The sequence below is a fragment of the Colossoma macropomum genome, unplaced genomic scaffold, assembly GCF_904425465.1.
Source record: "Colossoma macropomum unplaced genomic scaffold, Colossoma_macropomum, whole genome shotgun sequence".
In the NCBI taxonomy this organism is placed as follows: Eukaryota; Metazoa; Chordata; class Actinopteri; order Characiformes; family Serrasalmidae; genus Colossoma; species Colossoma macropomum.
The window spans coordinates 1,159,343-1,183,103 of record NW_023494805.1 but is presented as its reverse complement, the minus strand read 5'-3'; the positions used below and the strand labels follow the sequence as shown (position 1 = coordinate 1,183,103).

The 23,761-nt window shown below is 40.6% G+C and overlaps 1 protein-coding gene across 3 annotated transcripts; it reads left to right on the top strand.

Moving 5' to 3' along the window:
- Window positions 1–759: 759 nt before the first annotated feature.
- LOC118826313 (outer dense fiber protein 2-like) lies at window positions 760–23,761 on the top strand. 3 transcript variants are annotated; one of them, XM_036597246.1, is made up of 18 exons: window positions 760–989; window positions 3,847–3,899; window positions 4,679–4,854; window positions 6,166–6,292; window positions 7,634–7,759; window positions 8,845–8,919; window positions 10,229–10,300; window positions 10,842–10,958; window positions 11,971–12,156; window positions 13,431–13,540; window positions 14,356–14,491; window positions 15,259–15,369; window positions 17,134–17,238; window positions 18,341–18,499; window positions 20,333–20,433; window positions 20,576–20,738; window positions 21,745–21,870; window positions 22,939–23,761. In XM_036597246.1, exons 1-18 carry the CDS (start codon window positions 950–952, stop codon window positions 23,107–23,109), a joined length of 2,154 nt encoding a protein of 717 aa, XP_036453139.1. In that variant the 5' UTR covers window positions 760–949; the 3' UTR covers window positions 23,110–23,761. The 3 variants fall into 3 exon arrangements, with proteins under 3 accessions (XP_036453139.1, XP_036453138.1, XP_036453140.1); XM_036597245.1 differs by having other exon boundaries at window positions 4,670–4,854; XM_036597247.1 differs by lacking the exon at window positions 18,341–18,499 and having other exon boundaries at window positions 4,670–4,854.

Sequence of the window (23,761 nt, the reverse complement as noted above, 5' to 3'; positions counted from 1 at the left end):
CGTTTCTGTAAAATGACCCATATAAACCCCGCCGTGTTAAAAAGGCAGTGCACTCAATGGATTCTAATAAAGTCTCTACAAATGCAGGCACTGCAGCTTGGTGTACAGTATTGAAGACGTTAGAAGACGTATTTTGAAGTATTCAAACTCATTTCATCAGGCTCTGAAAAAAAGTCAAAAAATGTCAGTACTCTGGGTGGTCCGATGGTGGACCAACAATGGCAAACAGTCAGCGGGGTGCCGACCTTATCAAGCCAGCGGACCGATATATGCTCATTGTCTGGGACATATCAGCTACCCTGATAGCAAGAGGATAGTGGACCGTTATTCTACACCTGCTGAAAATATTATAGAAACCATTCAGTTTAATGGTTAAATGAATTCTGCTGGTTCCTGGAGGCGTCCAGTAGTCAGTTCTGTGTGTTTTCCTGATGGGCTGATATCACAGTGTAAAGGACTCTAATGGTATAACAGGTGTTCTCATGGTTTCCTAATGGGATCTGAAGGTGTCCTACAGGAAACTTGTGGTCTCTAATTGCAACCATTAGACCAATTCATATTAGAAAGCAAAACCATCAGGTGGTTCTAATTGTCTTTTTTCAGCAGGGTATGTTAATTCGTGGCCACGCCTTGTTAAAAACGATCCCCATGTCACCTTAGGGATTTCTTAAGGTGCTCATGAACGCTGCATTACAAACACGTATAGGCCCCGCCCATCGACAAACTGTCCCCGCCCACTGATAATCGCTCCGCCCCCGCCCCGCCCAGCAACACGCTGTTTACGTTCAGCACCATAGAAATCAGCTGCGTCGCGGTTACAGCTGCAGTCAGTCGGGGGGGATTCGCGTCTGGGGAAGTGTCTGAATGAAAAGCCGGGCTGGATGAAGGGAAACAGCCGTTTGTGCGGGATTATGGAGCTTATCACCCCGCTTTGACGCCATGGGGTCACATGGAGGAGCATTATACCCGGAGCTGGTCAGCTGGCTGTGGTGAGTGGGCGACAGTCTGGCTTCTTTACTGACCCCTGTTCTCTTTCTCTCTCTTTTATTCATGTTCTCCGCGTTCTGAACTCGTTTATCCTGGTGCTAAAGGCTTACTCGTGGAACCAGAAGGTACATTAGCACTCTCTGTCCTTACTCGAGGCTGAAGTTCGCTTCCTGTTCGCCGGTTTCTCCTTCGAATTATCCGTTCCACCTTAAATGGTGCGGCAGTCACAGTCTGGCGCCTCGAGAGACGCTGGCGAGTGTATGGAACTGCTGTGCCGTTTAAGGTGGAACGGGAAATTGTAACGAGAAGCTGGCGATGGAGAAGTTTACCACCAGAATAAATAAGTTCAGCCTGACTCTCCTGTTTTTGAGAATCATCCCTGCTGAAAAACCCATAAGAACCATAAAGTGTTGGTTCTGCTGGTTCCTGATGGTTTTGTAATGTGTTTTGTCTTTTTTAATGGGTTGGTATCACAGTCTAAAGGATCCTAATGGTTCAACAGGTGACCAATGACTGATTCTAAATGCATTTAATGGTTTCCTAATGGGATCTAAAGGTATCCTACAGGAGATTAGTGGTCTCTATTACAAACCATTAAACCAATTTCCATTAGAAAGCAAAGCCATTAGGTTTAAATCCTCATGGTTTCTAATGGTCCCATTTCAGCAAGGTAGTCGACGCAGCAGCGCCCTGATTTGTCCTGTTTTGCACATTAGCTGCTGCTAATTCTGTAAAGCAGGGCAGTGAGTAGAGCTGGTCACCGTGTAAAAGCTTTTAGTTTAGCTTTGGGAGTCTTTGCAGGCCTGAATGCTGCTCTGTAACCCATTAAAGTGACGCCAAAATTAAGAATGGAACCATCACTGCTTCTGCTGTGAATCTGCCTATTCCCCAGATGTCCAGCATATAACGGGCCTCTGGCTTGATCTGGTGGCACCAGCTGACTGTACGCCACTGCTGGTCCATTTTCGGACCACCCAGGTTACTGCCCTGCAGACAAGCTCTAACTAGTTTTTAATCTCTTCAAACAGTTTTTAAATGCACAGAGACTTTTATTTTATTTTTTTTAACTAAAACAAATATTACAATCAACTGAGAAAGAAAAAAATAAAGACTAGGCCTGATATACAGTGATTTTATAGAAAGTGTTGTTGCTGACACTGAAATGAATGATGAATAAAATGATTTACTAAATTAATTTACAGAGTATAACTAAAGAAAGGAAGGAAAAATCAGTAAACTGGACTAGGAGTGGAAAATGAGTGATGATCAGTGAATTTTTTTCTAATACTCTGCTTAACCACTAGTGGACCGCCTGTAAAATGCTGAGCAGAACACCAGTGGACCACCAGCTCTGCCATCAGTGGGCCGACAGTGGCCCACTATCCTCTTACCAGCACGGACCCTCTGACTACCCAGATTACTGTCCTGCACACAAGCTCTAGTGTTTTAATCTCCTCTAATAAACTAAACTAGATTTTGATTTTTAGTTGAAAATGTTGTTGCTGACTCTGCGCTAGATTAGGTTACAGCTATATAACCGGCTTTATTTATGACATTACTGTTAAAGTTATTCACTAAGCTAATTTTTAAAGAATAACAAAACAAAGAAATGAAGGAGAAATCAGTAAATTGGCCTGTGAGTGGAAATGGGTGATGAAAAGTTGCTTAACCTCCAGTGGGCCAGCCAGAAAGCGCTGAGCAAAAAGCCAGTAAACTGCCAGCTTTGCCATCAGCGAAACAACAGTGGCCCAAAAACCTCTCAGTCTCTGGGTCGTCTCCTACTGAGAGGTTTTAAGGTTAAAAGACTAAACCCCCTTTTCATGATGCATCTTGAAGGTGGGAGGAGCTTTTGAAAAATGGGTGGAGTACTGGGGGGCGGGCTGTTTGAATTTGCCCACTGGCTGCTTAACGCTGAAGGAAGCCGAATGTCAGGTCTGTATTTACAAGCCTGTAGCTCAGTGCTAGGCTAGCAGTCAGGACTGGTCGACACCACAGGGATTTCCAGTGGTTGTGTCACTTATTTGCATATGCATGCTGGGTAATGTAGTGAGAATATTGATGAATGAAACGCGAAATCGATATAAAATTGTAAATTCTGTCAGACTGATGAGTCTGAGTGATGATGCTGCGCTACAGAACACTGAACAACACGGAAAATAATATATTACACTCTATTTTCAAGCTGGAATCTCCCAGTAAAGTCCATATCCAAAGATTTAACTGTACTTTGGTCTTCTTTGCTCCGCATTACTCCAAATGAAATGCTCAAATCAATCGAAAAATTGGATCAAAAGTCATTTTATTACTTATCACCACACATTCTTAACAATACAGTATAACTCGGTTACATGCGGTCTGAAAAATCAAAAGGATATTGATGTTGTTCCAAGACATAATGATACAGAATTTCACCACTGTAGACCAGTCACAACGTGTTCTGTGTTTTTACCCTAATCCTACTAAATTTAGCTGTTGGTCATGAAGGGGTTAATGTCTTTAATCAGTGCTAAGTCAGAACATGCCTTTCCAGCCTGAAGGCCTGACCGGATTAACTGGCCACCTGCATTCAAAACCTTGTCTTGCCTGGATTAGCAGCCATACCAATTGATCTCTCATATATTCAGAACAAAACAGAGTATAAAGAGTTTTGCCTGCACACTGCTGAAAAGACAAGTCCAGCAAAAGCACATTTCATTCCATTAAACAGAATCCAGACACAAACCAAGCAAACGTTTTCAGCTTCTTGCTAAAATATCTCATATATTCGGACATTGATGTTATGGAAATTCTGTGAAAACAGAATTCAGACTGTTAGTAAATGTGTGATGTTGAACAGATATTGTTAATCTTACCACACAGAGACACCAGGAGCAGAAATGAGTGACCAGCAGCAGGAGGAGAGCAGCTATGAGGTGAATAACTTCAAAGAGCCCATATCCTTGTATTTTATTATTATTATTTATTGTTTTGATTATTTTCCCCTGAGGTCCACTTAGAACGTTTGTGTGCTTTTATGCACGAGGAACAACCTAAATAATTTCTGCTTGATCATTTTTTTTACTGTGCCTTGGAGACTAATATATGCAAATTTGTTTTGGGAGGAGCTGAATGGGTGGATTTAATCTGAATACTCCATATAAATGCTGGATGATGTTTATAATGGCCTACAGCGCCACCTGTATACCACTCTGCTTCACTCGCTCTGTTGTGTTTAGTTCTGCTCCAGAGCTGTAGCAGGCTGGGAGTGTTGGACTGAGGACTGTCAATCACATATGCATATTAGAATGTTAGGCCACACCCACACATTTCCCAGATAGGTCTGATCAGTGTTTTAAAGCTGAGTTTAATTATATTTTTATCTTGTTTTTACTTCATTCAGACATTGCTGGATGTTTAATAGAAGGCTAGATTTTTGTGTCAAACATTTAATATTTCAATATTTTTTGTTCTCTGTGACTTTATCAATGTTTACTACTGCATCAAACCTATTTATTTTAAAAAGTGAAGTTTTCCCTGATATGGAGGCTTAAAAATGCATAAAATGTGTCCATACAGTTGTCTGTATCTCTAGGACTAAGGCCTGCCTGTGAGAGTCTGAGCTGTTTAACCCAGCACTGCTGTGGTTCTGTAACACTGGCCTGTTCTGTGTGAAGCGCTGCTGATAACCGGCCTCCTCTCTGAGCTGTTTCAGCCCGTCGGAGGGATGTGGCCGCTGTCCTCAGTGGATCTGAGGGAATCTCCGCTCGGCTCCAGGGCGACCAGAGATGACCTGTTGTGTGCGGGCGATCTGGATGGGACGTCAGAGGGAGGCAGTGGAAGAAGATCCAGAGTTAGCCAGAACCACAGGTTCTCTGAGGACAGAACCAGGTGACATCATCATCATTAATTACATCACGATAAGCTTTTCCAAATATACAGTCTGCGTCCAGTCACTTAAACCTCATGTTTTAACAACTGTTTCGGACTGCAGTGGTCAAACCGGCAGGCAGAAGACAGGGAACCTGTGCGCGTGCACAAGAGCACAGTTATCCTTTTAGTTGCCGTTGCCACCGTCATTGCTTTAAGTCCCTTACATGAAATGTTACTGCCCAAACTAAATGTCCCGTATCTGTAGGCTGCCATTCCTGTAGACTGTGAGGAGGATAATGCAGACTCCCAGAGAGGGCACTTGGGATGCAGCCTTGAGCGACTAACCCAAATCTGATAGTGAAGTGCACATGACTGCATAAATGAAATGGGAGGAAGTCCAAAAGTAATTAACTAAAGGATTTTTTTAGACAAACAAACAGAGAACATCTTCCAACGTAACGTACAGCTCATGGGCACATTTAAAATTTTAGAGTCAGTATCAGCTTGTTACGAAACCAGCACAGATCAGACACGTGCAGATAAAAAGACAAGGTTTAATTTTACTTGACTGTTTGGGACAGTTACAAAGAGCGTAGTCGAAATAGGCTGGGGTCAGTACCAGAGAGCAGGATAACCAAAACAAGAGAGACATTGAGAGCAAAACCAAAAACCAGTTCAGCATCAAAAACCAAGAGGGCAAACAGTACACAGCAATCCAACCAAAAGGGCAAAACACAAAAGGGTTTTTCAGACAAAAGAATGGTCAGTATGCAATGAAAGGGTCTGAATATACTTCGCACTAAACTGACCTAAAGTCCAGGCTTTTTTTATTAACTAACTAATGAAATGAAATGAGGTGTGGTGATGAGAATTCCAGTGATGATCAACACTGGAATGAACGTTTATCGGTAGCTGGTGATGGGTGGAGAGTCATGTGATCTCCCACTGACTCATGGGAGTTGGAGTCCTCAAGACATGGACTCAAGTGACTGCAGGGGAAAGGGAACAGACAGAGGTGGCGTCCTCGGCAGGGCCCCGATTCAACTATCAGAACTTAATCATCTTTCTTCCCACATCATACTAAGTTGTGGCTAAACATTGATTTTATCAAGAGGCAATGTCACCAGTGGGGTCCGTAGCCGTGCCCTCTCATTGGTGCTTTCTACAAGCTTGTAACTGTGTGAGAGCAGAAATTCAGCTAACGTTGAGCACTTTGTGTGAACATCACAGAATGTAGATCCATAGTTTGTAAGAGCTCAGATTTAGATTGGTCATGTTTTTTTCTGTGTCATCTACACCTTAACCCTGTCCTCCAACCTCTAACCACAGCTATGACAACTTTGCGACGACGGATAAGAAGCTCCTCCTAAAGACGCTGATCGCGGCAGAGTCGGCCGCCACCTCCGCTGCTGTCCAGCTGGTGTCCTTCAGAGACATACTGGAGGAGGACTTTAGTGTATGTGAGGTTTCAAGAACTTTTTTACAGTAAACATGGATTTTCAAACCAAAAATAAAAGCAGACTGACATGTTCCACCCTGGTAGCCTGTCTGCCCAAATCACACGGATGTTTGGAGTATTTCTTGACTTTATTTACTCTATTTCAGTCGCAAAGAAAAGAATCCACTATAGTCATGTTTACAGCTTAACAGACGTGTTCTTGGCTCCACATTTCTCCAAATTGAAAACTAGTCCATAGCATGAGGACACGGTCAGAAAACCGCATGGCTCAGTTCTTAAAAGGAACCAAATAAAAAAAAAAAATGCACACCACATGTGATATACATCACCCGCCAAGGCATTAAGATAGGAGGAATTTTGCCGTCGTCCAAACATCAAATAATATACATTTTATAATTATGCATATATATGAAAACAAAACATTCTGCCTTTGCCTAAAGCTGTCAGGAGGCATTTGGCTCCTACAGCACAGTTTGAAGACATTGGACCTCATTCACCAACTGTTCTTAAAAGATTCTGTAATTCATCTGTGTTCTCTCATGTGGGGTTTGTTCTTAGGTAAGATCAGAATCTACACACACTCAAGAACACAAAGGTGAGAACAGTTCTGCGCTTTAAGAACACAACATGAATCTGACATAGACTTTTTCTTAGGATCTTTATCAAGAACACACTTAAGAACAAACTTAGGAAGATACTGGAGAACGAGGCCCAATGTTCAGGAACAGAACAGTTGGTGTTGAGCCTCGGGGGGGCAGTCCTCTCAAAAGTCTTGAAAACTGTTTATCTGGGCAGTGAGTGTGTTCGTAAAATTTCTCGTTGCACTCCAGCATCACATGGACACGGAGCACCTGATGTAATTTAATGAAGGAAGGTTTAGGTCTGCCTGGAGACAGTTAATCAAGTAGTAACAGTGACTTAATTACCATCAATTTGAACAATATTCATTTATTTGTTGATTTATGTGGTGCAAACTAGAGTGTTACAGCAGTGTTTCACACATGTTAACATAATAGAAAGTTTAAGTGATGGTTGGTGATGTTCTACATTAATACCACATTTATTCTACTAACATAGATTAAATTGTTCTGTAACTGGTAAAAAGAATGGGGTATTGGCATCAGCCCACAATTCCCATATTAGTGCATCCTTAATATATAACACCAAGTCCTATTAATGTGCAATATTACATTTTTTATATATATTATTAGTTTTTAAAAGTGATACGTTTTTATGCATCTGATTTTTGATTAGAATAATTTTGGCAGTTCGGTGAGACGAATTTTAAGTTTCAGGTTGATTTATTTGTTTTTTTTATTTGTTTACTTATTTCTTAAGGATTCCAGATGCTCGAGTGAGCTAAGGTTGTCGAGACAGAAGGGCTTGCTGCTGGAGAAGCTGGAGGTGTTTAAGCGGATCAACGCGTCCGTCCGTCAGCAGCTGAAGGAGTTTTTGGAGGAGGAGGTAGGAGAGCTCTCTCACCTGATACTGATCACTCTGTGATCATTAATAATGAAGAATTGTAACCAGTGTCAGCACTGTTTCACCAGCATCAACGGCCAGGGTTAGGATTAGAAGGCTAAGGGAAGGGTTATAGTAGCACTTTGAAGTGTGGTCGATCAGCCAAGACATGTTTGGTGTCTGTTGTTTTTTTCTGGAGCTTCTACAAGGCTAATGTAGCTAACACTTCAGCTAATTTAAGGCCATTTTAACAATGACTGCCAAAAATGATGGTAACAGTATTACAGCCTTTTAATGACAGAATGTTAGTAGTGTTTGACTGTATATTACGTTTTTTTTTAGATACAAAGGGCAGCACAACTAACATTATGAGTTTTCAAGGTACTATTGAACTTTATAATCGACTTTTCAACTTTATAATCTTTATAATCTTCATAATCAAAGCTAATCATTTTTGGGGGCATAGGATGAAAATTAAACCTATTTCAAGACTCAGCAAACTAAAAACAACTGCTAGTTTGAATTTAATTTACACAACAACAGAAACTGAAACAACCAAGCTGAACAAAGTTTACAGAAAAGACAGCAAAATTATGGTGAAATATTTGAGGCTGAAGACTCGAAACCCAAAGTGGAAGAAACGCAGAGAGTCGTCTGACTGCAGCCGGGACTCAGTCGGTTACTTTTCACATGAAAGGATTCGTTTCCTGCCCTAAATTTGATCTACACCAGCGTCGTCAAATGCTTGCTACTGTGCTCATACTTGTCTTATTCTATTTCGGAAAAGAATTCAAGTTGCCTCAGTGAGTTAGAAACACACGACTCATCAATAGCGTTTATCATTTGGATGGTCGGTTAAGGAAATTGCTACACTGAGATGCTTGTGATGAAGCTCAGATCATCACAACACGAACAGAGACAAAAACTCAAAGTAGGCAACACCTAAGAGAACAGAGCTGAACAGAGTTATTAAACACAGAAACACCTGTAATAAAATACGAATAAGCATGAATAAGCATGTACAGTAGGACAGTTTTTATTGAGGCTTTCCTGATGAGTCTACAAATGAAATCTGACTGTTTTCTCAGATGTGTCGGACGGAGACAGATAAACATATAGATGCTCTGCTAAAGAAGCTGGCCCTGACCGAACGTGAAAATCAGGTAAGGTTGCCATAGCAACAACAGCTGACTAAGTTTTGGTCATTGGAAATGCATGTATTCATAAAAATATGTTAGAATGTACTCTATACAGTGCCTATAAAAAGTATGCACTCCCTTGATAATTTTCATGTTATTGTGGTACATCGAATCACTGGTCAACAGAAACAGACTCTTTCATGTCAAAGTGAAAACATCACCGCAAAGTTGTTTAAGTTAATTACAAATATGAAACGTGAAGTACCTGCTTGCATAATTAGTGACCCCCTTTAATGTGACACTCCTAAATGATTACTGGTGCAGCCAACATCACGTGATTAGTTAAATGGAGATCAGCTATGTGCTGTCGAGGGGTTCCAAGTGATGAAGTATAAGTACACCTCTGTCTGGAACTTCTGGTGAATCAGCATCATAGCATATCTACACCATGAAGAGATAAGGACACTCCAAGCCGCTCTGTGACGAGGTGATTGAAAAGCATGTCAGACAAAGTATATAAGAATATTTCCAAGTCCCTAAATGTACCACAGAGTCCACTTCAATCGGTCATGATGAAACAGAAAGAGCATAGCACAGCTGTTGCCCAGGTTCACGAGTCACAGTTTTATGAGAGGGTGGCAAAAAGAAATCCACTGTTAAATAAAACTCACATGACTCCTCAGGTGCAGTTTACTTTTTGTCCATCAGACTAAACCCTATTCACATCACCTTTATCACACCATTCCCACAGTGAAGCATGGTGGTGGCAGCTGCATGCTGTGGGAATACTTCTCTCCAGCAGACCTCAGAAGGCTTGTGAGGGTAGAATTAATGCAACAGAATACAGAAAAATCCTGAAGGAAATCTTCATGCAGTCTGCAAGAAACCTGAGCCTCGAGAGATCTGTCTTCCAGGACTACAGTGACCCCAAAGCAACACAGAAATGGCTTAAAAAACAACAACTTTACTGTCCTGGAGTGTTTTACAGTCCAGATCTCAATTCAACAGAGAATTTGTGGCTGGATTTGAAAAATGGCTGTTCAGTTATGACCCCCCCCAATGCAAGTGCAAAGCTGTCAGAGTTCGAGCAGTTGTGCAAAGAGGAATGGGGAACATTGCAGAACCCAAATGCGTAAATGTGAAAGAAGTCTAAATAATCATTTTGGATGTAGAGATCATATCTCTGGTTTTATAGTACATCCTAAGAAACCCAGGAAGATAAAAAGAATCAGAATTTAAACTTAATTAAATTCATGTTTTATTCTTCCAGCTAGTCACTCAGAACTCAGACTGTGAATATATTTAATTCAAGTTTCGTGTTTTTGTGTTTCAGGATTTAAGGCTGTCGCTGAGCGACAGAGAAAGGAAGGTGGAGGAACTGATGGCTCTTCGGAAGAAGGAAATGGTGGGTGCGGCGGTCACACTGCAGCAACACTGGACGCATGTAGAAGTGTGATAGATGCTTGTTGTGACCTCATATTGACCCAGAACTTCCAATGAAAATATAAATTTACTGTCTAATCAACACATGCATGTCATCGCTGTCCAAAGGAAAACAAAAACATTCCTCACATTCAGTGTTAGTTTATGTAAAGAGATTTTATTCCATAAATTCCACTCCATTTTGGAGCGTTTCAGTGCATTCATCAAGAAATCTTCACACGATGTAAAGGACGGCTGCTGTTCTAAAATGATGCAGAAAAGTAAAAATAAACAAAAGTTGAGATACAGGTTTTTCTTTGGACAGCAGTGATATACTGTTGTATGTAAAGGTTTGGGCGCCCTGGCTGTATATATTCACTTCAAATTACATTTAACAAGCCATTTATTCTTCAAGTCTTCATTGTAATTTGAGGACGCCTGCAAACACACTGGCTGGTGGTCAGTCACAGTCAGCGTCTGTATTCAGAGTGGATTGTTATCTGATGGTTCCTGTCTCGGTTCAGGAGAACACGGAGTCGGTGGTCCAGCTGTCTCGCTCAGTCGATACCACCCGAGCTCACCTACAACTCCAACTCCGCAACAAAGAGGCTGAGAACAACCGGCTGATGGTGCAGCTGAGGGTGAGTGAGCCTGCAGGAGCCGATACTCGGCTAACTACATGTAGCAGCTCATTTATTTATTTTATTTTTATTTGCATAAATTGGTTAATGTTTGATGTTTTCTCTGTTTCCCTTAATTCACTGAGCTGTAGGGATACTTGCATGGTGCAGAGTTCCTTCTACATATTAGTGTCTTACTGTTCCAAATGTTGTTGTTATTATGGTTCATGAAAACAAAAACTAGGCATGAGAAAAAGAGCTGTACAAAAAATTACAGGTTTCAAAGAAATAAGCGCTAAATCAAAACCAGAATGTCCGCAGCAAAACAAACAACAAAAACTAAACAGCAATATTGAGAGAAACACTTCAGCTTTTGTTTTCATTGTATGACTTTTGTACAGTGTTAAATACTTAACTGTGTAATATACACTACCGTTCAAAAGTTTAGAATCACTGTTTTCAGTAACATAAAAGCAGTGTGGTAGATAAATGTATAAAATGATCCTAATGTACTAGTCCTGTACATCTTCACAATGTTATAAAATTACAAATAATTAGCAGCTGTAAAATTAATTTAAAAAGTCAGCAATTAATGATGAACAGAGAAGATTCTAAAATCACTGAGAACATCAAGAATTAAGAAGCTAATAAAATTAACATCCATAATAGCTTGTGGTTCAAAAGTGACAATAATGTCTTGGTGCACGTGACTATTTTTATTCTATGTAAAGTAAAAAAGAAACGATTAATATTCCAAACTTTTGAACAACAGTGTGTGTATATCACTGACACAAAACCTCGTATCTCCAGAAAACTTGACAGGAGAAGGAAAAACTTAGCTTTCAGTGATTATTAATATTCTAAGTAATATTGGACTGTTTATGTTGATTCATTTGTTATGAATTGTGATATTTTCAAATTGCATTACAAGCAAACACAAAAACTCCCAGAATGGAAATAAGAGGTTTGGTTTCAAGGGTGGTGAGATGTGTTAAGTATGTAGTAAACACTGTCCGTCTGCTGACCTGTGCAGGCTCTGGAGCGGACTGTAGCCCAGCAGAAGCTGGAGCTGGAGGATCTCAGGGCTCAGATGGACTCAGTATCTGCAGCAGCGTCTGAGGAGAAAGAAGCTCTGAAGAAAGCCACGAGGGCTCAGAAACTCCGAGCAGAGAGGTTTGAGAGCGCTGTGGAGAAGTTATACGATCAGCTCAGAGAGAAGGTCTGTGTGTGAGCTTCACTCTTAAAGATAAAGATTCCTAACTGGCTTGAATGGAAAACTTTAGAAACTTCAGCAAATAATGGTGATCAAAAAATTGACCTTCAAACAATTTAGCCCTAAAAACCATTTACTTATGAGGCTAAAATGTTCCTGGAAAAGATTTAGAGGTTCATAATTTGCCATACAGACAGTCAAAAATGCTGTAAGGGTTAAAGAGCCGTTCAGTGAAACCAAAAGTGGCTCTTCTATGGCATCACTCAGAATAATCCTTTTGGGATCTTTATATTTTGCCTGATGAAGTAAAATTACACCTGATTACTTATATCTGTAAAACGCTGCTGATAAAACACTGATGTTTATAAAGGGCTTGTTTGATATTGAAATAAACAAACAGCTTTAACATTCCTTTAATATCAGCTTTCCTATCTGCTTCTGTTGTTCTGCGTATCGAGTCGTGTTTTAGGGGCTGTCAAACCTGCAATGGAGACGTTATTGAGCATCTTGATGTTCCACATGAACAGAACTCTTGTGGCTAATATTCCTCATAGAAACCACGAAATAGTTTCACATTTCACTATGTTTTCACCGTTGATCTGCTGATCAAACGGGTTGAACGCATCTGTGTGGACCATCACAGAAAGAAACAGCGGTTTAATCACTGTTTCTTATCTTCATTATCATTCAGATTATCTTTCGGCCAAAAAGCTGAAATTTTTAGTAGCCAAAATTTCAGTGCATTCTAATAAAAATCTAAAATTGTATCAACTGATACGACTGGTTTCTAGACTTGAAACCTTTTTGGTTACAAAAAGTGTATATAAAAATAGATAATTGTGATTTTTTTTTTTTAACTAGAGGATACCGTGCTAGATATCGCCCAGGCCTTGTGGCTTGTGCAGTAATGACATTAACCTGGGCCTACAAGCGTTAGGCGAGACCGTTTCTATTAGTTAGCGGTTGTGGATACTCTGGTTATGCCTTGGTGTTCTTACTTGCTGTTGAAGTTAACCCTTTACTAACCCATGCCCAAAGATTTATTACACACTTCTATAACCTAAGAAAAGCTCCATCAGTGAAGTCCATGTAGTCGATGAATAATAAGCCTGGAATGTTTAGGGGTTAAAGGCCAGGATCTTTCTCGGAAGGTGTGATCAGCAGCTGTGATTATACATTGTGTTGTTTGTAGTTCAGCGGTGTAGTGTGGGTGGTATAATGGTGGTACAGTGTTCTGCTGTGATCTTATTTCAGACCATGAAGGTGTGTTTGTGTTTCAGGATGTGAAGCTGGCGGAAGTTCGCTCTGAGAGAGACAGGTGGCGCTGTGAGCAGGAGACGGCTACAGAAGAGAGAGTGAGACTGGACGCAGAGATAACATCACTCAAAGAGTAAACAAACACACACACACACCCACACACACACACTAATGATGAACTGATCATGCATATTTATGGCTGCTGCTGATTTCTGTGCTTCAAACTGGCCAATTTGTATGAACCTTTTTATTCGGAACTTCACTCTATGAGGGCATAATGAACAGATGAAGCACCCCAAAACATTTCCAGAACTTTCTATTAACCAGAGTGTCATATTTATATAACATGAATCAAATAAAGTGCTGTATGAGTGGTGTATTACTACACTGTGATACTGACCTGCCTCACCTGATTAACCTCATAAACACAGATCACACACACTCACAGTAATAAACCGGCTGAGTGCAGACTGTGATTGGAGCAAAAACCTGCCAACACATTCCAATCATACATCCCTAAAACTGCCCAGCCTCACACTCACTTCATAATAGGGGTGTGACGATGTGCCCAGTTCATGACACAAAACTTACTGTTGTTTTTGCATCACAACATGGTACATTTTCCATACAGCATACAACAAGAAGTGCTAAAATAACTTAGTAGTGACGCAAATCGAAAGCTATAAAATGGACTGTGTTAAATAGAACCATTCACATTATCTCACATCTTATAGCTTAAAATCTAACTACATTAGATTCACAGCATGTAGCATCTTCACAACCACCGTCTCAAAATAAAATTCCTATCAACATGTGTATGGAGACACCCTACTGAATATAAAGTGAATAAAGGCTGCTGTTTGTGTGGTTTTTATTGTATGAAGATAGCTGATATGTGTGTGTGTGTGTGTGTGTGTGTGTGTGTGTGTGTGTGTGTGTGTGTGTTAGGGAGATATCGGTCCTCAATGCAGAGCTGCAGAGAGAGAGACAGTCAGTAAAGGCAGCCAGTGATCTACTGCTGGAGAAAGTGGAGAAACTCAACAGTGACAACGCTGAACTCACCCTACAGAACTCCACACTGAAGGTACGAATGAATACCTAATGACTGAAATATAGGTATTGTGATATAAACTGAGTCTGTTCTACAGTTTCTCATTAGGTTGAATGAATAACCGACTCTAAATGTAGGTATTGTGATATAAACCGAGTCTGTTCTACAGTTTCTCGTTAGGCTGAATGAATAACCGACTCTAAATGTAGGTATTGCGATATAAACCGAGTCTGTTCTACAGTTTCTCGTTAGGCTGAATGAATAACCGACTCTAAATGTAGGTATTGCGATATAAACCGAGTCTGTTCTACAGTTTCTCGTTAGGCTGAATGAATAACCGACTCTAAATGTAGGTATTGCGGTATAAACCGAGTCTGTTCTACAGTTTCTCGTTAGGCTGAATGAATAACCGACTCTAAATGTAGGTATTGCGGTATAAACCGAGTCTGTTCTACAGTTTCTCGTTAGGCTGAATGAATAACCGACTCTAAATGTAGGTATTGCGATATAAACCGAGTCTGTTCTACAGTTTCTCGTTAGGCTGAATGAATAACTGACTCTAAATGTAGGTATTGCGATATAAACCGAGTCTGTTCTACAGTTTCTCATTAGGTTAAATGGGATTTTTAGTAGGGTTCTGTAAAGCATTTACAACAGTAGCTACAAAATAATACTTGGATAGTGGAATTCCGTGTTTTGGTTGAGCTAGTTTTTACCCAGTTTTTTGGTTGTAAACTTTCTGGCTGCATTGTTACAATGAGCACAGACAGATTTTTATCTTGTCATTTTTGTCCTATCAGGCCACGGTAGCTGAACTGGAGGAGAAACTGCAGGAGTCACACGCTGCCTTCAGGGATCAAACAGCTCTAACTGAGGAGAGAAAACATCAGGTGGAGGAATACCAAAGTCAGGTAGTGTAATAATGATGATTAATTTATAGCAGTTACTGTATAATAAGTCTGAAGATTAATAACTGAATAATAGGTCCACACTTTAAAGCTTTACCAAATGTTTTTTGAAGTGTTAACTCATACATTATTAGGTCACACATCCCTCCAGCAGGGACTCCAATTCCCAGAACCCCTTGGATGATCACATGACCCTGACTCTACAACACACAACGTTTTTGAATTCTGGAGCTGTATTACAGAAACTTCCTATCTTCTTGTCTTAAGTTCTGACAGGTCAAGATAAGATTTTTCACTAATTCGTATTACAGAAGCAAATCTGATCTTAATATAAGAGTCTTATCTTACAGCATCTTATCTCAAGTTAGGAAATCTTAAATTACTTGATTGAAGTCGACAATCAACTGTTGTGTCTGTTACCTAGCAACCGACCGTACGAGCACAGCTGAATCTAGTAAACACATAATCAAGTTAGTTAGTCAGGCAGCTAACATTAGCTACCGTTACTGATGTGAAGAAAGTCAAATAAAACTAAAGTGTGATAAACTGTCAGTTGTGAATACTGTGAGAGCGCCCCCTGCTGTTTATCAGAGCGTCGCCGCTCCCAAGTTTCAGTCTCCATTTCCCAAACGCTTTAGCCGAGCGCGCTAACGTTACTCCTCCTAATAAACAGACACACGTTCAGCTCCGTCTCCTCATTATTCACCACCATCACTGTAATATTTCATCATCCACATTAACACACGAAGGTGATCAGAGGGGCGGTGGAGATCGAGTCTGCAGCGTCACAAGTCAAAAGCAGCTTTTCAGTGTAGATAAATGTGGCGTCATTATGCTGGTTATAGTGAACTGAGTTGCCCATCACTGCATAAAACAATAGAAACAGACGGTTAAACAGAAGTTAAGACGCTCTGAATTTATCTTAAAGTTAAGAAAATATTTAGGATATTTCGGCAACTTAGGATGTTTCTGTAACACCGTTTTCTTTTTTGGAAATAAGATAAGATTATGGACTTAAGAACTGTTCTTCTGTAATGGATTCTGTCCGAACTTCTGTCTTAACTAAAGTTGCCATGACAACAAAGCAGATAAGATATGATCTCAGACTTAAGAATTTTCTGTAATACGGCCCCTGGTTTGTTTCTCTGTTTATTGACCATTTGCCTGTTCGTTTTGACTGTCATTGTCGACTTTCTGCCTTATACCTTGGACTTTTTTATGATGATGTTTTTCTGGTTTTGGATTGTTTTGGATTGTTTTGGATTTGACCTTGACCTGTTTTGTTACAATGAATTTGGAACTCCCTCAAACTAGGAAAGCCCCTTCAGTTATAACAGTCCACATGCGTCTGACTCATTCTGTCCCTTTACAACTGACAGGAAAGCATCACATAAAGACAATTCATGGAAGTGCAAATACATGCACAACTACACTTACTTTGGGTCACTAGCAGTCTTATACAAGAAAAAAACAATGAAATAAATTTCATAGTGAAACAGTATTTGACCAAAATATCTCACAATTATGACATTAGAAAAACAATAACACTGAAAACTGAGGAGGGTCTAACTGAAAAAATGGAGAAGGAAGAGGGTGGAATAGAGGTCGCAGGTTCTAAGACACTGTAAGTCCAGACCTGTTCACTCTGTACATCTGATACAAGAGGGTTTTTTAATACAATGACAGACTGTTTAGTGAAAACTGCCTTGCTTGTGCAGTTTTCTGTGGAATGCTCAGCGACATCTGTTAATCTGCTGTCTGTGACAGATAGCGGAGCTGCAGGTGGAAGTGACGGAGCTGAAAATCAAACTGGAGAGTCAGCTTCAGGAGACCAGGGAGCTCAGAGAGGGGAGAGACGAGGAGGTGGCCCAGGTAACGCTCATGTTCCCCTTAACTGCCTTATAGAGCAACTGATCAAATGTGCATTAACTCTAAAACTAACCATTAATCTAACCCTAACCTCGAATCTAACTCTAACCCTAAACCTGAGTTACCGTCTGTCTAACCCTAATCTAACCTCAGGCTTAATCTGATGGGTTGGGTTTAACTGTCACTGCAGAAGTTGCAGTCCTGCTGTTTGTTTCTTGACTAGAGGACAAAAAGATAATGTCTCGATGTATTAATGACCAAAATTATTACAGTTGTTGTATAATTATGACGTTGTTGGACAAAATGGACTGAAAGTGGCAATATGAAATGGTAACTTGCTAGTTTGTGGAAACTCTGTTTGTTTTCTCCATGATTATAGATAACAGTATGTCGTACAATGGCAGAAACCACATATTAAGCCTTGGGTTCACTACACGACTTTTAAAGTCTTAGCAGATTATAAATCACACTTTTTGGCCGACTGAGCTCACTGACCTCGCGCAAACTCGCGCGATCTGCCATTGCTAGGCGATGCAGATAAACAAATGTGAGCTGCTGCTGCTGTTCTCTCTGCCGTTTGCACTGAAACAGTAAAGAAGCAGCAGGTAAACATGTTTAAGTAGATCATGGATTTGAAAATATGATCAGTGGGTGTTTTTAGAGTTTTAAATGTACATAAACTCGATTGTGCCTTAATCTCAGCTTCACTCCATACGCAAGAGACTTTTTGCCAGTTTTCTTTGTTTACTTGCTGTATTTTCTTCTTTGACTCTCAGTTCTCATTGGCTGCTGCAAGAATCTGTTCAGATTGAGGCGTTGACCAGTTTACACTAGATTACACTCATTGAATATTGGCTCGTGTCTTTTGCACTGGCCAGTCCCAGGCGTTGTCACGCAGCGTGTTCTTCCGTGGAGTTCGCTCAGCTGAGGCTTTCACACAACGTCTGCAGTGCTTCACTCTCTCTGCAGTTACGCCATTTTGTTAGAAGCCGGTGAACATTGTGTCCACAAGCTGTACACAGAGGCCTTGTAGCCTGTGTGTGTAGGTGTAGAGGGGAGGTGTTGGTGTTGGTGTAGAGGGGAGGTAACGGCCGTGCGCCTGCAGGTGCGGCAGTGTTTGGAGATGCGGGTGAGGCAGCTGGAGTCGTACCCTGAGTTACTGCAGGCTGCAGAACAGAACCTGCAGCTCAGCCAGGAGCAGCTACAGCGCTACGAAAACACCATCTCGAACAAGACTGAGACCATCAGACAGCTCAACATCCAGGTCTGTGTGTGTGTGTGTGTGTGTGTGTGTGTGTGTGTGTGTGTGTGTGTGTGTGCGTGCGTGCGTGCGTTATATGGCTGTCACAATTACTTTCACACAATCTAACAAACTTATAACTTTCGTCTCATTATTTTAATGTAGTTCAAGGTATATTGCAGTTGCATAACAATCTAGAGCTGTTATGACTAATGGATTAAATGCAACTATTATTTTTTTTTTAATAAATGCACATATCAGCGGTGATTAGTTGTCAGTTTAAAATTATGATAATGTCTGTTTTAAATTCTTCACAGGCGCTCTTACAATAAAAAAAAAAACTAATTTACAGTCATATGCATTTTTTCTGTTTTTAATGCGTAATTTCAGATTTTTTTATTTAACATATTAAAAATAAATACAATAGGAAATATTAAATGTGCCATAACTTTGTTTTATTTTTTTTATTTTGTGTGTTAAACAGTAATTGTGTATTACAATGTGTAGTAGTGTGTTTCCTGTAGAGGATGTGTATCTTATTTACACTTAAAAATCAGTAAAAACATGGAATTTGTCCACGGCGCCAAAGCGTTTGCATACAAGTGTATGTTCATTTCTGAAGTGATGTAACCATATGACACTTATTGTTCTCGAACTGTATTGATTTAAATTGGGACACTATAAAGCACAATTTTGTTTAAAATATTGTGTTTCATAATGTTTAATGCTGTAAACTGAAAATATAAACATATTTGTATATTAACATATACAAATTTTATAAACATTTTTAGCCATTCCTTATTTTACTGTAATAAACAGTGCATCAAATGGAAACAGTCAGTGCATCATATCAAATCAAGTTTTAATGTTTACACCTGTACATGGTTTATTATTGTTCAGTTGAAAACAGCTAATGGTGCAATTAATTGTTAATGTAATTTATTAATAATATAATCCATAGTGACACCCTAGTGTGATTGAGTCCGTTTGTCTGTGTGTTTAGGAGTGACAGCTAGACCAGAAATTAGCCAGAGGTGTGTCCATTTGCATCGCCTATTTCTGACCACCAGGTGGCAGTAATGTCTTTCTGTGTGTAGTGTACTCAGTTAGTCCCCTTAATGAGGTTAAAACTGTGAGGTTTACCCCTCTCTGCAAAACTTAATTAAAATGTTTTAAACAATTTAATCAAAAATATTACAGTTCAAAGCTGAACTGTGGGAGCTCTAAAAGAGGCTCCAATTGCATGTTATGGCTACTCTGTGAAGAGGTTGAATAAAGATTGTTTAATAAATTATAAATATATAAAATTACATAAAGATTATTTTAATCTGCAAATTGAGTTATGGTCAATAACTGTCTAACACTGACCCTAACTCTAGCTGAATATTGGGTTATGGTCAGTAACTGTCTAACACTGACCCTAACTCTGTCCCTAACACTGACCCTAAATCCAGATGAATCTTAGGTTATGGTCAGTAACTGTCCAACACTGACCCTACCTCTAGCTGAATATTGGGTTATGGTCAGTAACTGTCTAACACTGACCCTAACTCTAGCAGATTATTGGGTTATGGTCAGTAACTGTCTAACACTGACCCTAACTCTAGCAGATTATTGGGTTATGGTCAGTAACTGTCTAACACTGACCCTAACTCTAGCTGAATATTGGGTTATGGTCAGTAACTGTCTAACACTGACCCTAACTCTAGCTGAATATTGGGTTATGGTCAGTAACGGTCTAACACTGACCCTAACTCAAGCTGAATATTGGATTATGGTCAGTAACTGTCCAACACTGACCCTAACTCTAGCTGAATGTTGGGTTATGGTCAGTAACTGTCTAACACTGGTTTGCAGGTGGACGGACATGCGGAGAAACTGAAGTCGTCTCTGGAGATGAAGGATTCCATAAAGGAGGCAAACGCTCAGCTGCAGCAGAAGGTGGATTCTCTGCAGAAGTGAGTGGAGGGGTGGAAGTAAGAACTGGGGGTAATAATAGGGGGCAGAAGTGGGAGACCCATCACCCCTAGCAGACTTCAGTGCAGCTTCCCTGCTAAACCACTGTTCTCCTTCTTCTCTCTGCTGACACTGATTAAACAGAAAGGTGGAGGAGGTTCAGAGTGAGAACCAGGAGCTGATCAGCAGACTGAGCAGCCAGGAGGGGGCGCTGCAGTACAGCAGCAGGCAGCTGGAGCAGCGCTCGGCCGAGTGTCAGGCTCTCCGTCGGCAGCTAGAGAGCGCTCTCACAGACGTCGCACAGCAGGTGGGTCAACTCACAGCAAGCTACAGGACAGAGAAAGCCCCGCCCACAGAAACACAGGCACATGCACTGCTAAGGCTAAAATGCTGGTGTTTAACTGAAATAGAGACACAACATCAACACAAATAAATAGCCTACCAGCTGACTGATGTGACCAGTAGTATGTCGGTGCTCATTTCATTAGCTTTAGAAAAGCTACTGTCTCCAATTTATCTTCTTAGCCAGGGCTAAAGCTTTCCCTAGCTGTGGCTACATTTAGCTGTGGAACTACATTAACTTCATGGGTTTATATGTTTATCCTCCAGGCTTATATTGTACTGAGAGCTCCTGCAGTGTGAGAAGAGACCGACTGTCTCGATACTCTGTAAAGCAACCTTGAGCTTTAGAAAGGTGCTATATAAATAAACAAAATGTTTCATTGTTAACTGTAATGAAAATAAAAACAACAGTTCAAAAACACAAAAACTAAAAATCAAAGCTGCGCTATGCACGATTGTAAGGTTTGGGGATTTGGAGACCTCTCTGGCGAAAATCTGTCGCTGCACGCAGAACATTTTGTATGGTGGGTTGTGCGTCAGCCCCCTTCCCCGAACAGATAAATCTGATTTAAAGAGAACTCAAAGAGAACTCAGTCTAAACTTGGTGAAGGAGCGTCTTCTGAGGATGAGCGTGAGTTATCTACTACTGTCATCAAACCTTCATCAGTATGATGTTGATTCTGAGATCATTTGAGACCGAAACATCGAGCTGGACCTTGTTTTTAAGTCGGTGTCTGTGACGTTAATACGTAAAAGATGTACAACGTGGTGTGAAAAACTCTCCGGCCTCTGACTTGACTATTTCAGGCTTTACAGGGCAAAAATTGCTATATAAATAAACTTTGACTTGACTAAAATGTTTACTGAATTAAAAACAAAAACAAAAAACTCAAGCTAAATAAAAACGAAATCCCTTCCTTTTAAGAAAATGATTTTCAGCACTGTAATAACGCTGGTGTATGTGCGTGTAGGTGTGTAAGGTGAAGGAAAAGGCCTCCTCCAGAGAAAACACACTACAGACCAGGATCCTGGAGCTGGAGGCCGAGAAGAACCGACGAGAAAACGAACTCAAGCAGCTCAGACTCAGCAAAGTGTCGGTGAGTTTCACAGAATATACACATCTGTTTATCATCACTCTCAGAGCAAACAGGAAAATGAAAAAAACCTATTAACTTGTAACAGAGAAAAATGTATGAAGACTATTCTTTTCTATTGGTCCATTCATCTCGACTTCTTAACACAACGACAAACGTTAACTGGAGTTTTTAAATTATGCAAAAAGGTTTTTGTACAACTGTGACAATAGTCATACATACATATATATATGCACCATTTTATACACACAGCTAAAAGAATTGAGCAGCTATTATAATGTAAGTATATTTATAATATATTGTAACATCAGAAGAAGAAACACAGGGGTAGCCATGATTCTGCTATAACAGGTGGTCTTTATTGAACACTCCGGGAGAAAGGGGCACATACAGAACATTAAACTCAAAGTGGAGGTCTCTCTGACAGTAACACAAACAACATGCACACATAACTGAAGCTAACAGACATTAAACATCATAAACCAGGCCCTTTTGTTGGACGGCGCATGCTACCATGTGCCTTTTTCATGTGGTCATCTGCCTAGCCACGTGGCCATGGCCACAATACCACAGCTCCTACAGCTTATTATAGGGCTCCCCACAGCACAGCACGCAGTACGCCCCGTCGTTGGGCCCTCCCGCACCTGTGCTGGTCTCTAGTTTGGCTGCGCCGTCGAGTCATGCCAGGCCATCTTCTGCGTGCAGCCTCACAGCATTGTCACGGTTGTTGTTGTGGCTCTGCTCTTCGTGCCATCTGCCTTCGAGAGGCACTGTCCTACTTCAGACACCATTGTAACATTGGCAGAAGAAGAAATACAGAATTAGCCATGATTCTGCTATAACAAGTGCTTTTTAATTAACACACTGGCAGATATAGGCACATTCAGGGGTGCAAACAACACGCACACATCTTAAACTAACAGGCAATAACATTAAACAAGTCCCTTTGTTGGAGGGTGTGCACTACCATGATCCTTTGTGTGTGGTTATCTGCTTTGCCACACCTCCAGAGTCTCAGGCACCAGTGCGTATGTGCCTAGTTTGAGTAGTTGCTGCTGTTTGACTCCGCAGAGTGAGAAGCAGTTCGAGATGCGTCTGAAGGACCTTCAGCTCAGTCTGGACCAATCAGAAAGCCACAAGCAGAGTATTCAGAACTACGTGGACTTCCTCAAGAATTCCTACGCCACCATGTTTGAAGACACTCTGCCATCGACTTACGGGTCCTCATACTATCTGAAATAACCCTTCATCTCTTCCCTGCGTTTGTGTTCATGTGTGAGCTTGTATTTATACACTACTGTTGGGAAGTTTGGAATCACTGTTTACAACTCAATAAAGTTCATTTGATGTCAGATTAATGTGCAAAATGATTGTAATCTCTTCATCCTGTTCAACTTCATGGCTTTCAGATCATCAACATGAAGCTGTAAATATTGTTAGAGGTGTTCAAAATGATGAACTCATGAGCTGTAGAAGATCAAACATAAGTTTCTAATAAAATATAAACTGGAGATTAAATGTAAAACAAAAAATAATGTAAATAGATACTTATATTACTAGTTCATAACTTAAAGTCCCCAAATTACTAGACTTATCGAACAAAACATTTGATAATGTGTGTGTCGGTGTGTAATATTTAAATCTGTATTTTCTACATAAAGTTTTCTTTAACATAAAATAACAGAAATAATGAATGTAAAATGATGCCAACAGCTGTCCGTGGCTGGGAGTCCAAGAGAGCACAATTGGTCTCGGTTTCTGGGTGGGTAGGATGGCCCCCCGTCTCCCTGCATCACTCAGCGCGATGCTAGTCAGCGCAGGCGTCTGTTAGTGTTCGGCTGTCCAGCAGCAGCTCGAAAAGATGCGGTGGTGTGTCACGGGTCTCGGAGGAAGC